Source organism: Poecilia reticulata, chromosome 21, assembly GCF_904066995.2.
Source record: "Poecilia reticulata chromosome 21, P_reticulata-male-v2, whole genome shotgun sequence".
NCBI lineage: Eukaryota > Metazoa > Chordata > Actinopteri > Cyprinodontiformes > Poeciliidae > Poecilia > Poecilia reticulata.
In genome coordinates, this window is record NC_088850.1 from 4,477,077 (window position 1) to 4,491,375 (window position 14,299).

Genomic DNA, 14,299 nt, shown 5'->3' on the forward strand with positions numbered 1-14,299 from the left:
GGGCGTACCCCGCATCACGCTGCAGATAGGCATCATCTTCCAGGGCCGGCCCACGCCTTTTTGGGTCCCTAAGCATATTTCTAGGCCAACATGTCAACACCAGATGCTTCATCATTCCAAAGCTATGCTACATGCGTAGCATTCCTGCTGTCATTAGCCTTGTTTACTGGTGTTATTACGGCAAGCAACAGAAAACCTGGATTTTGAAATGCAGAGTGGTATTTACAGTAAACAGGTTAAAAAGTTTAAAATATTTTCCCAACAGCAGGAAGGACTTAGCCTATTATTTGTGTACCGACTATAAAACAGTAGAGATTGTTTTTCATGTGTAGTAGCATCGAGCTTGTAAAATTAAGTGTTATTTTAAATATAAATACTTTTTTTTTATCACACCAGTTGGTGCTTTTGGGGAGCCTTAAATATCTGCTTAATTTTCATCACTTGGACCGAATCTGTTAGTGACACTGAAAGGATAAACGGCATGTTGAACTGCTTGATGGATGAGTTCATCTAAATTGCAGGATTTATTTTTTCAAGAAAGTTAAAGAATGGACAATTTTCATCTTTTGAAACTCAAGAAGACCCAGGACACGCTGGAGGGACGATGTCTCTCTATGGCCTGGGAACGCCTTGGGGTTCCTGGAGGAGCTGGAAGAAGTGGCTGGGGAGGGAAGTCTGGGCCTCCCTTCTGAAGCTGCTGCCCCCGCGACCCGACCCCGGATAAGCGGAAGAAAATGGATGGATGGATGAAACTCAAGAAATTTTCATGTTGTTTACCCTAGAATATTTTTGCAGTTAATCTCAAATTTTCTAGTATTTTCTAGTCAATTTTCTACTTTTCAAGCTCAGAAATTACAATTTTTTTTTAAAGAAAATTCTGGAGATTTAATCTAAAAATTTCAGTTTTTTCTAGCAACATTATAACTTTTTATACACAGAAATGTTCAGGTTCTTTCTAGAAACTTTGTGAAATTAATTTCAAAATTTTTGAGTTTTTTTCTAGCAAATTTGACTTTTCAAACCCAGAAATGTCTTTTTTTTTTCTAGAAAATTTCTGAAATCACAAATTTTCAGATTGTTTTTTTTTTTTAGCTAATTTTCCACTTTTGACACTCAGAAATTTCAAAGATTTTTGGGGGGAAGTCTCCTTATTTTCCTTCCAAAAAGCTCATATAAAGCAGCACCAGCAGCCAACTTGCTGCAAATTTGACTTTCCAGTGTGTATTCAGAAGAAGAAGCTTTCTGCCGATCCAACCAGCTCTGATTTGTTAATCCACTGGAGAGAGTGAGGAGCACCTTGGATCTCTCACTCAAGATTATGGTAATCTGCTGTAATCTCCTAGCAGACGGTCAAACAGACTGCAGATAGAGAGATCATCGCTTCCAAATAAACGAATGCAAAGGAATGTTTTTATTTTTTAGAACTGAAATGAGTCCTGCATGACCCAGTTATTCATCACTTCAGAGGATTTAAGCAGCATGAAAATGTAAACAGCTTTTTCCTCTGAGCCTCCCAGCAGCAGAAGCTGCTGCATCAAAGCCTCCTGCTGCATTAATGATCAATTGCACTGAAAATGCACGAGCACACCGGCTTCTCCAGACCAAAATGCAGATTGGAGCATTTACATGCAAGTCAGATGCATCGGAGAAGTGGAGCAGCAGCAGAGCAGAGAGAGAAGCTGCAGCTTTACTGAGACCGGTTGACGTTTTGGGAAGAAAAAGGTCGCAAGTTCAGTAAACCGTACGAGTTAAAGAGCCGATACTTAAAGTGAATCCATGTCTGTGTTATTAAAGGTGATCTGTTGTGCTTCCTTGAACAGGTTAGGATCGGTCTATGAGTATTTTTTGCTGAAAGTAATTCTTAGACAAGAAGTTTTCATGTAAAAATGGCTGCAAACAAATGAAGAGTCATACAACTTTGAAAAGCAGAAGTGGAGCCTCCTGCACAACCAGCAAGAACACAGTAAGCAAGTGGTGTCTAGATGGTAAGTGGACAACAGAGTAATCTTTTCCAGCAGCCGTTGTACAGCGCATACAGTGGTAAAACCAGCGGACTAAACGTGCTGAGGCTCAACGTGGGTTGCTAGGTGACAGGCGGAATTCTGCAGTGGTTGCTAGGTAACAGTGAAACGCCTGATTAATGATTAATCAAGAGGTTTCCAAAGCTGATCATTTTCTATAGAACTAAATTGGGGCCATAAAGTTTGTTCAAAAGAAGAAAACTGGAAAAGAAAAACAAAATGTACTTTTCAGATTAAAGGTTTTTTCGGTTTCAAAATAATTTTTCTGTTTAAAACTTTCATTTTCTATTTTTTCATTTTTTTTTAAGAAACTTTCTGCCCCCAATTTAGTTCCATAATTTTCCTGACACCAAAAAACATTGACTTACTGCCAAAAAAAATGTTTTATTTTATTTTGTTGTTTTAAGTGCTTGATCTGGTTTCAGAAGCAGTAAAAACCCAGTACAAAAACATTCAAAATGTAAATTTTGCATTATTGCTTTTAACTCGGCAATAATTAATAAATACCAACAGGTTTTTGCGTAATTTGCTGCGAGATGGGTCTCCATCTCCCAGTAATATTTATTGTGTAGAGAGGTTATAGAAGCTCGATGTTGGACTTTTTTGATTATTCTTGACACAACAACCCAAATGCTGATTCTTGGCATCGTCTGACTCCATTTCTAATCCCCCTAAATGCCTTCTGGTCCCAAACTACTTGGCTTGGGTTTATCCTGGGCTTTTTACCAGTACCAAAATAATACACAATTTACTGTTTTTAAGAAAAAATATATATTGCCGCCCCACCAAACTAGAAGCCCTGGGCTACTGCCATTGTGAGCCTTTTTTTAGTCTGGCCCAGTAGAAACCATCACATCAGACCTGAAAACCATGGAATGACTTTATTAAATGTATGAGTACAGTAAGTATAACTGATACAACAGTCCAAGTAACAATCCTGTGGCACAGAACCAGAGGAATAAACAACCTTCACATTTCCAGTTTGCACCATTGATTTATCTCAACAGATTTAAGCTAACAGTAGCCCAGCGGTGTCCAAAGTGTGGCCCGGGGGCCAATTATGCCCCTTAAAATAATTTTAACCACAAGTCTAGAGTGGTAAAAAATAAAAATTAAAATTCCAATCAAGTAGACACTTATTGATCTCAAAAATGCGTAAATTGTAAATTTTTGTTTTAATAATGCAACAATCCAAAGCCCTTTTTGTGTTTTGGATCTTTATCGATGTACAGATTTCATAAAAATGAAGCTTATTGTTGAATAAAAACAACAAAATCCAAATGAACTAATTTCATATTTTTAATTTAATGAATTTTGTGGTTTAAATTTACCGGGGGAGACATTTGGACACCACTGTAGAAAACATTTAACATGTTTTTCAGATTTTTGCTGAATGAAAGCAGATTTCTCAGGTGTAACGAGTCAAATTCCTCCCTGAAGGTGATGTTTGAAAAAGTACCTTTCACTTCAGTTTCTACACGTCAGCAGCCGCATTGCATTCTGGTCAACGGAGTCCACTTTCTTATCAAGTGAAGAATAATAATAAGGCTTTTGCTTCTTTATTGTGACGCTTGTAACATTCAAAAACAAATCACTTCTGTGTGTGTGTTGGTACATTTTTACCCAGGCATCTGAAAACCCTGAGAAAACATTTCCAATATCAACATCCATTAATTATTTTTAAAAAAAGGGGAATATTTTGTCTGTTAGAGGAGTAAGCTGGTATTCGGTTTGTGATTTATTTGAACAAACAGCGCAGTGTTGGTGCGCAATAAATACCCTCAAATGACCCGAAGTGAGACGTGAACAGCTCAGCTTCCTGCCTGCGACACATTAAAGCTGCCACATGTAGAGGATTAAAATCTGTTTTAAACGTCTCAGTTTAGGTTTTATATGTTCAGAAAACTTATAAAAAATGATATTATGCACAAATTTGAATCTATTTATTCTGTTATAGTTAAGCCACAATCTATATTTTTTGCAGTAGGATCATGTCAAATAGAAAAACTTGGAAAATATCAATTTTAATTTGATTAGTTGGACTTTTTCTTAATTCTCCATGGAGCAGCTTTAAAACCCAAAGTAAGGACCAAACAATCCCTGTGATGGAGTCTTAAGGTCACATTTCTCTGTTGACTAGATTAAAAAAGATGAGAAAAGAGTTTATAGAAAAGTCAAAATGTAAAGGAAAAATATTCAGAATGTGAAGAAAAACTGAAAAAACGTTTAAAAGAGGGGAAAAAATAAAAACAGACAAAATGTTGAGTGACTGCTGGCAGAAAAAAATTTTTTTTTAAGTGTAAAAAAAAAAGAAAAAGACTATAGAGATAAAAATTCAATACACTGAGAAAACAAAAATATTGTCCAACCATGAAAAACAAATTAAATGTCAAGAAAACAGGAGAAAATGTCAAGTAAGAGAAAAATTCAAATGTAAAGGATAAATTGAAAAATACAAAGAAAAACAATCAAAATCTTAAAACTAAAGATAAAAAGCCAAGAAAATCTTTTAAAAATACATTTTCATATAAATAAAGTAAAGCAGCTGCTCAGAGAGAATTATGGTGTCAATTATGAAACGTTGCCAATTTTAGTATTTTTTACTTACATTTTGACTTTATTTTCTAAATGTATCTTCTATGACCTCCTTCTGAAACTGGAAATCAAATCAAATCAATGAAAGTCATGGTGATACTCCATTATACAATCCAAATAATCAACAGTCAGCGGTTCACTTTCCATTCATCTTCAACAGGAAGCTGCAGCTCTACAAAGGCACCAACTGTGATGACATCCAACAGAAAAAAACATCTGATGGGGTAAATCTAAAGAAAATCCAGATTGTTGGTACAAAAATAAGCAAATAAACAAACCAAACATTCAGTTTATTACATGATAAAGATTGAAAACCTCTAGATTCTTGCAGAAGCGCAAGAAAAATTTGATTTTAACAAGTGGCAGCCATTTTGAAGTTTGTTTTCTAACATGATGATAAGGAAGACCGAGATTTAAAATGCTAAAATGTGTTTAAATTGTTGATTGGAGTCAATAAAACTCATTTCTTTGCGGGTAAATAAATGAAAAATGACTTGATATGAACTGACCTACGGTCATTTTCCGGTATGAAATGACCAAAACTGACAGAATATGAAACGGTTTTGAGGTGAAATGACCAGCAGCCATAAAAAAAAATAAAAATAAGATTTAATAAATCTTATTTTCATAAATTTTGTGTTTGTGAAGAGAAAACTGCTTGTTTGACTGCAGAGTAACTTTAAAAACATTCTTTAGATGAGATCATTCATTCAGCACCTTTAACTAAATACAACGCAGAGCGCAGGACCGCCAGGTAAAAAAACAAAATGGCTGCCTGATCTGGAAGAACTGCGACGTCACGCGCTACAGATGAAGGAAGACTGAGCAAATCAATCCAGAATGTGTTTGTCGACAAACATTTACGTCTGAAATAAGGCAGATTTACAGAAATTCCCCATAAATGTAACTTTTTTAATACAAAGTCCCTCCGTCTTAGAGCTGGGCGACTTAAAGATAAAATCTCACTTTTTTCATCCCAGATCCGATTTTAATCAATTTTGTTGTTTTGCTCACTTACAGAAATGTTCAGTTATCTGGTTTCTGACAACGTATTTGGAAATTTTTTATTCATCAGAATGTAATCATATTAAAAGAAAAAAAACACAATTTTATCAGAAAAAACATCTTAAAATTGTGAGAAAAGTTGCTTTAATGAGGAAAAAGCTTGAGAGCTACCAGGATTTGATTGTTTCATAGTCCTCCTACTGTTCATTTATAAGTTGCTCATCTTTATTTCAAATTTCTCATAAAACTACAACTTTATTTTGTATTATTTCCAACTCTACTGTAATACAACTCTGTTAATTGGAAACAAATAAATTGAAACTTGGTCCAAACAAAGATGGCCGCCCTGATATCACTCTGAATTATGGAAACCCGATGAGTGAATTAGTGGGAAAAACCCAGAATTTTCCAAGAATTAAATCCTCAAAAATGATCAAATCGATTTATCGCCCAGCCCTAAACCTTTCGCTACAGATCCAGAAGGAAAAAGACGTTTAGTTAAACGTAGATACGTGAAATACGATGTTCAAATAGCAAGGCCACAAAGAAAGGTTGATTTCTGATAATTCTGCTCCGATTTCCCACCAAACATCACATTTCAGGAATATGCAAACATTGCAGCTTGAACGTGCAAAACAGAAACATGATTACAGATTTTTTTTTAAAGTTTTGAGTGAAGTTCTGCTCAGTAAACGCTGGTTGTAACCGCAGAGAACGGACGCTACACCGACCATAAAATGTTGCACGAATCCTCCCTGCACAGGAAACCAGCTCTGCTCCGTTTACTGGAAGGAGGATCTCACCTGAAAAACATTTTACCGATGTAAAGTTCCTCTTCCTGTTACTGAAGAGTCGGAAATGCCTTTAAAAATAAAAATAATAAAAATCCCATCCTTCAGGTTTGAAGTCCAAATTTTCTGCCTGTACCTTTTGTACAAAACTTCCAAAGAGGGCAAAAAGAATAATAAAAAAAAGAATACTTTGTTATTTATATTATGTAATAAATAATAAAACTTTGTTCATATATTTTGATTATGTAAAAAAAGAAAAAGAAAGTAAGAGTGACTGGCAGCAGCGTAAAGGAGTCCAGGTGATCTCAGCTCTGCAGACGGACAGGATTCCTCTTTGGCAGTCCGTTGCCGTCGGCAACCAGCCACTCCCTTCTCACAGCTTAGCTCCGCCCCCTAAAAAAACATGGATCCGTCTGCAGAAAAACCCGCGCAGATCGAGGCCTCAGATGGCGACGTTGAAGGACTCCCAGCTGTCCTCCTTGCCGTTTTTGGCCGCCGATGAGGAGGCGTTGCCGTCGGCAACGTCCCCGGCGCCCGGGAAGTCGCCGGTGGGCGTGGCGCCGGGCTCCGCGTAGAACTCGTCGTCCTCGTCGAAGTAGCCGTTCTCCATCATGCTGAGGCTGGAGGCGGCGCTCAGGTCATGGCAGCTGCCCTTGTACTCCTGGATGGACTCGTGCAGGGACCAGAGCTGGCACAGCAGCGACATGTCCTGCTGACGCAGACCCACCTGCAGGGGGCGCAGTGCACAGGCGGCCATTAACGACGGCTCGGGAAAAGGAAGCTTCAGGATGCATGAGGGGAATACGACGACACTGAAGATGAAATCTGAGCTGCCTCTGGTGAAATGTTGATAAAAACTAAAAACATGCAACAGGTTCTGCTGTCTGGGTTCACAGTTTTAAACAACCAGCGACTCGATTAAATAACAGGAAGTTCATCATTAATGAACAGGAAGTAGAAATGGCAACGTCAGGATTTAAATGGGAAACTAGACAGAGTGAGTGAGAGAGAGGGAGGGAGGGAGGGAGGGAGGGAGGGAGGGAGGGAGAAAGAAGGAAGGAAGGAGCAGCAGAACGAATGGATGCAACAAAACATCCAAACCTGGAAAATCCTTCATATCCAACATTTCTCCTCACTGCATAATAACTTTAAATAAAGCTCCAACATTACCACATTTATGTTTTTCACAAAAACTGTTTCAAAAACTAAAATCTTCAGAAACCTTCTGTAAAACCACAGAAAACCATTTAATGCTGTGATTTCAAGACATTTTCAACATCAGTATCCATTATTTTAATTTACCGAGGCATCTAGTGGGAATTAGGGTTATAATTCATTTACAGTAATTTGAAATATTTTCTGAAATTTCTTCATTTGCACAATGGTTCTTATGGTTGTGCAAATGGACAACATGGAGCTGAAAATCAGAAATGATGATTCAGTCATCTGACCTCCATATTGTTTTTCTGAAAAAGGCATTTCACTGCGGAGCGGCGGTAACTCTGCATTGTTTTCAGCGTCACAAACACACACTGGCTTTAAAATATGGAACCACTACCATGTCATTAAGCTCTGTGAACTTCAGACGTTTAGCAAAAGACGTGCAGCTGCAAAACAAATCTATTTAAACAGAGAAATTTGCTGCTGCAATACAAAAAAAAAAAAAGATTTCCTGCATTTCTTATGTTATTGTTACAGAAATGGGTCATTGTTGGAACAGATGTTTGGCATAAATATCTCTGCCTCTGGGGAAGGAGTGGAAGATTTTCTGTAAAAACCTGTCAGGTGTTTGTTTACTGTAAATTCCCAACTCCCTACTAGGGTTGTATTTGGATTTTTATTTATAGTTTAGTTTTAAGAGCGTATTTGCTCTTAAACAAACACACTCTTAAAACTTTTTTAAGAGTGTTTTTGTTAGCTATATATTAGTTTTTTCACACTTTGGTTAATTTTTAGGCAAAGAAAAGAAAAAGGTGAAAGTATTTAATGTTATATGTACAGTAATTGGGTAATGAACAATAAACAGAAGACACTATTTTCAAAAGACACTGAAAAACAACTTATCCAACTTCTACAGATTAGAATAATCCGTAGAATCAGAGGATTATTCCGTAGAATAATCTGCCGTAATTTGCAGAAAACTGATACGAACAGAAAAAAAAGTGATTTCAGTACATTTTAGTTAGTCCTATAAATGCACAACATAGTTCCAGTTAGAAAACTATAACTTTATAGCTTTTCCCCATTAATTTCAGTTAAATGTTTTCTCCGTTTCAGTTTTTGTCATTTCGTTTGGTCTAGTTAACTGTAATAACCGTGATTCCTACTGAACTATACACTCATTCTCAACCTCACATTTCTTTTAGTACTTTTTGAGAAAGTGGTCACGGCTCAGGTTTTAATGCAACATTCAATGATTCACTTGAACCTTTAACGTCGTATGTTACTGGTAGTGTTTCCCCAAATGTGTTGAAATGGTAGTGAAACGTGTGTAAAATCGGCAAATACCGGTTATCGGCCATAATGGCAATATTTAAATCGGATATCGATATTAGCGTATCCCTAATTTTTTTTAATCTATTAACTTTATTAGTTTGACTTCTTTTCCTCTTTTCATTAAAATTCGTTATATAAAAATTACGATATTGCAGTGTTATAAATAAAATCTGATCTGTTTTGAGCCAAAATTTAGTTTTGATAGTAAAACTTCTACTTAAAAATTAAACACTACAGCTGGAATATCTATTAATAAAAGGGTCATGTTTAATTTATAATATATTCGAGCAGAATTAAGCCGCTGATTATTAGAAAACGAGAAGCAACATAAAGCTTAGCAACCGGAGTTTCCTTTCGGAGTTAATCTCGCTGAGCAGGACTATGTCTCCGGGATTAAACGGCTTTCTCTCGGGTGAAAAAACAACAACACAGGCTCAGCGGAGATGAACACTCCCTGAAAACGTTACCATTTCTTTCCGCAGGAGAGCCAGGGCAGCGTCCAGGTTGGCCGGCTTGCTGGCCAGCAGGCTGTCGGCGTTATTCCTGCCTCGGCTCAGGTCGTCCTGGATCATGGTTTTCTTCACGTACATCCTCTCCATTTCTCTCCACGAGCCGCCGCTCGAGTTCAGCAGCCCGCTCAGGCTCTTCGGCAGCGGCGGCAGACCCTCGATACAGGCCATTCCCCCCGCCGTACCGTTCGCTGACTTGCCATTCATTTTTCCGGTGAGTTACTAAGTGAGTTCCGGTGGGTAATTATTAACGCTGAAACTGAACGGTAAGTTGTTAAATCCGACAAACAGAGCGAGGGCGCAGCCGTCTCCAGAGCTGAACACACCGAGCAACAGTCGTGGCGTTCTCTGCCCGAGGCGGAGAGGGACGCTGCGTTAAGTTAACTGAACCAGTGACGTAACGTTTCCGGTATGATTCTACAAAGTAAAAGCCCCAACTCCTATACACAATTGAACTCTTTTTTTTCAATATTTAAAGGGATAGTACGGAGTTTTTGAAAGCTCATTAGTAGTTTGTTTGGAAGTACCACGGCGCAAGAGGGCCATATCTGATAGAGAAAAGGAAAACATTTTCGATAAAAAGAAAACTAAGAATTTTTTTTAGATTGATCTCAGAAAATTTCTAGAAAAATTAGAACATTTCTGAACTCCAAATGTTGAAAATTTGTGAGAAAAAAAACTCTGAGTATGAGATTAATTTCATGAATTTCTAAGAAAATCAGAGAAGTTTCTGAGCTTCAATAGTCAAAATTTTGCAAGAAAAAACTGAGAAATTTTCTAGATTAGTTTCAAAAGGTACACATTTTTACCTTTTGAAACAGAAATTGACAAAACATGTAAAATTGTATTTAAAAAAATAATTGCAGAAATTTTCTAGAAGTCAAATATTGTTCAAGTTTTAGGAACAAAAATCTAGTTTTTCTAGAAATTTTCTGAGGATAGTCTCAGAAAATTTCAGGCATATTTTCAGCTTTTCAAACTCAGAAATTTCGAAGATTTTTGTAGAAAATTCCTAAGATCAATTTCAAAAGTTCATTTAGAACCTGCCGTATTTTTTTCAACCCAAGCTCTGTGAAGAACGACATAAATTTTCTTGCTGGAATAGGTTGAATTGAGCTTTTATTCACAAAATTATATTTTTACTTACACAAATGAAAAGATGTAAAGTGATAACTATTACAAATCTGGTAAGAATTTAATAAAATTAATGTCTTTAAAGTCTAATCCTTGAACATTTTCTGTCATCAGAGAAAGCAACACAAACTTAATACTGATTAAATCAACTGTCCAATATACTAATTTCACCAAACAGCTCTTATTTTGAAATTCCCTTCTGGTTCCTTTATGACTGATTGCTGCAAGTCGCTAAAAAATTGGCTTTTGGCTGAGTAGTTAAATCCGCTTCCTGTCATTTCAACACAGAAGCTGCGAGGCTTTTCCCAACAAACACTTAGAAACAACAATATTCCCTTTTTTCCTTCTTGTTTTGTTTGATAATTTACTTTAGCAGGAAATGACTTGGATAGACATTATATCTAACTTGTCAGACAGCATGGTGTGTGTAGGGTTGTTGTTTTTTTTTGAGGTCATGAAAAGGCGTGTGTGTGTCAAAGACAATAGTTTGAGCACAAAAGAGAGACGACGGTCCTCATTTCCACCCCCAAGCTCTGCTGCGTCCTTCCAACAAAGCAACTTAAAGAACCTTGAAGCTAAAACACAAAAGCATCACGCATGTTCCTCAGGAAGAGAGGGGCAAGTTTACCACACACAGAGATTAAGACTAAAACCTCAGATTCCCCAAATTAAAGCTGCAGTGTTTAAAACTTTTATATAAAAATAGGTTTTTTACTTATTTGCTAAAACTGTTATGTTGTTGTGACAGTTTGTTATGAGACAGGTAATCTGTGAAAAGATGAGCTTCTGAAGAAATGCTTGGCTCCCGACCAAAACCAACCAATCAGAGCCAGGAGGCGGGTCTTTGTGCTGTCAATCATCCTCATGGAGGCACCAAATGTGCTAATGAGGGAGAAACAACTTACCTTTAGAGAAAAACGTTTATCCGTCAACATGGTGCTCATGCTAACTAGCATTAGCATTCATGACAGCACTCCTGGCTCTGATTGGTGGACAGAGTACCCAAAAATTCCACTCAAGAATAAAAAAGTATTTTCTACTGAAGTACTGAGTAACTGATCAAATTATAAATCATTTAACATTTACAAATAATCAGATGGACCAAATTATTACAAAAATAATTACAAAATAAAATAAATTTGTTTCAATAGAAAACTTGTGAAACTTTATAACTGCAGTTCTGGGTCTGTTTATGGTGAATTTTTGGTTAAAACATGTTTTCCATTCAGTGGGCAGAAAATCCAGAAATCTTACTCAAGTAAGAGTAGAAATACTTCATAATAAAATTACTCAAGTAAAAGTAAAAAGTACAGCGTAGTAAAAATACTCCTAAAAGTACTTTTTTGTTTGTTTGTTTTTCAAAGAAGTTATTCAAGTAAATGTAACTACATTTACTCTCTGGTGGTTAGCACTCATTAGTTTCATATTACACTCTGATGACATGGTGACAGGTTCAACAAATATGTAAAAATCACATTTTTGTATAAATGTTTCCTTTCCTAATAATGCTCTTTTATGAATTATTCATCTTACTACACATTGTATTATCATATAATTGCAATGTTTTAATGAAAAAAACAATAACAAGAAGAAATAATACATTTAGGAGTGCCATTTCTCTTCTCTCACTGTTTACCTGAATACTTTTATTTTGAAATAGCTGTGAAGTTAATTCCAGCTTTTGATGCGTTACATAAATCCAACCTAGAACAGTGAAGGACATGGACTAGTTTTTACAGGACGCTTCTTATTTTGGCTGTTATGGAGGTGAAAGAAAACTGTTCAGGGTCAGAGAAGATATTAGATCCAGACCTGAAATGACTCAGTGAATTTTCACAGTGCTGGAAAACAACGACATGCCATTAAAAACAAAACAGACACCATGCAGAGAGGCATGTTTTCCAACTGACTTTAAAAAACCAACAACGAAAAACAAAGGATTTTAACATCCTCAGATTTCATGTAATCACTTTTAATTGTATTTAAATTACAGCCTTTCATTTTATTTAATTTCATTTTATTTTTAATTGAATTCACTTGGTAATATATCTGAATAGTTCATGTTCATGAATTTACATTTCTTTGTTTTTCAAGAACAACAAAGAAACGTCTCAGTTTGAAAAGTTGAAAATTTGCTTAAAAATATCATACAGTTTGAGATCAATCTCAGAAATTTTCTAGAAAAAAATAAATTTCTGAGTTTGAAATCTAAAACAATTTCAAATTTCTTTGAAATGCAGTTGAGATTTAGATTATTTTATCTCTATTTATCTAGATTGTTCTACTGAAACCTTTAAAATAAGCTCTTATATTTAATTATTTGTAAGTCAGTTTTGTTTTACTTCAAGTGACCCAAGATATTTGCAGCTACAACTAGACCAAAAATACTTGGTGAGATTTTGTGTTTTGCAGTTTTAAAATCTCTTCCCAGATCTGAACTAAAGAATCCCCTTAAGTATGTAAAACCTGCTGAATGCTGGTTGTTGTTTCAAATAAATCTGTTAATCTGAATTCTGCATATTTGTCCTTGAGAAGCAACTCAACCATTTAATCCTGCTTCTAAATCTGAGAGTTCAGCAATATGATCGAGGCCAATACGTTGTTTTTCCAGAGGTTTACCTTTTAAAACATTTCCTTCGCCGTCATCAACGGCCTTAAAGCTGGAGGATTAGACAAACGATGGAAGATCCACGAAACCCAGCAGGGTTGAGTTAATCCTTGTGGTTAAACGCACAATGGCTTTCAATCTCTGAGTCAAATCCGGCTAATAATGCTCTAAAGATATCCACTAAGGCTTCGCTGGAAAGGAATTACCTGCTAAAAACCACAACAATTACAGTTGGTCAGTTTACCCCAAAATGGCACCAGAACAGGAGAGACTTTGGGCCATCGACCAAAAAGAGAAGAATTCTGATTTTAATCCGGATTCCTTCCACAATCCAAAAACATGACTGTCAGGTTAATTGGTCTCTCCAAATTGTCCCTAGGTGTGTGTGTGTGTGTGTGTGTGTGTGTGTGTGTGTGTGTGTGTGTGTGTGTGTGTGTGTGTGTCTCTGTGTGTCTCTGTGTTGCCCTGTGACAGACTGGCGACCTGTCCAGGTGACCCCGCCTCTCGCCCGGAACGTTAGCTGGAGAGGCACCAGCACCTCCTGACCCCATTACCGGACAAGGGTGTAAGAAAACGGATGGATGGATAGATCTCTGAAATTCTCTGGAAAAACAGGGAAATTTCAGTTTAAAAAGTTTAAAATGGGCTAGAAAAAAAAAACAAAGAAACTTCTGAACTTAAAAGTAAAATAACAGCTAGACTGCATTTTGAGGTCAAATTTTGAAATGTTCTAGAAAAAACATGGACAGTTTTGAGTTTAAAAAATAAAAAAAAATACTAGAAAAATCTGAAATTTTGAGATAAAACTCAGGAATTTTCTGAAAAAAAAAGAACATTTCAGAATTTTCAGATCAATTTCAGACACTTTGTAGAAAAATTTTGGAAATTTCTCAGCTTGAAAATTTGTTATAAAAAAATGTCAGAAATTTTATAATAATGAAAAAAGGACATTTCTGAGTTTAGAAAATTGAAAAGTTTCAGAAAAGAAAAATTATATCTTGAGATTAATACAAAATTTCAAGAAAAAAACAAGAAAAGTCAAAAATTTGCTAGAATATAATTTAAAAAATTGAGCTCAATCTCAGAAAAAAACAAGGACATTTTGAAATGTTGAGTTTGAAATGTTGAAAATTTACTTGA

The 14,299-nt window shown here is 36.1% G+C and overlaps 1 protein-coding gene across 1 annotated transcript; it reads right to left on the bottom strand.

Annotated features, from left to right (window-relative positions):
* Positions 1-2,887: 2,887 nt before the first annotated feature.
* fam89a (family with sequence similarity 89 member A) lies at positions 2,888-9,825 on the bottom strand. The gene is made up of 2 exons (XM_008397260.3): positions 9,376-9,825; positions 2,888-7,139 (listed from the first exon to the last, which is right to left on the bottom strand). The coding sequence occupies exons 1-2, from the start codon at positions 9,622-9,624 to the stop codon at positions 6,855-6,857; spliced, it is 534 nt and encodes a 177-aa protein (XP_008395482.1). The 5' UTR covers positions 9,625-9,825; the 3' UTR covers positions 2,888-6,854.
* Between the last annotated feature and the right edge of the window lie 4,474 nt (positions 9,826-14,299).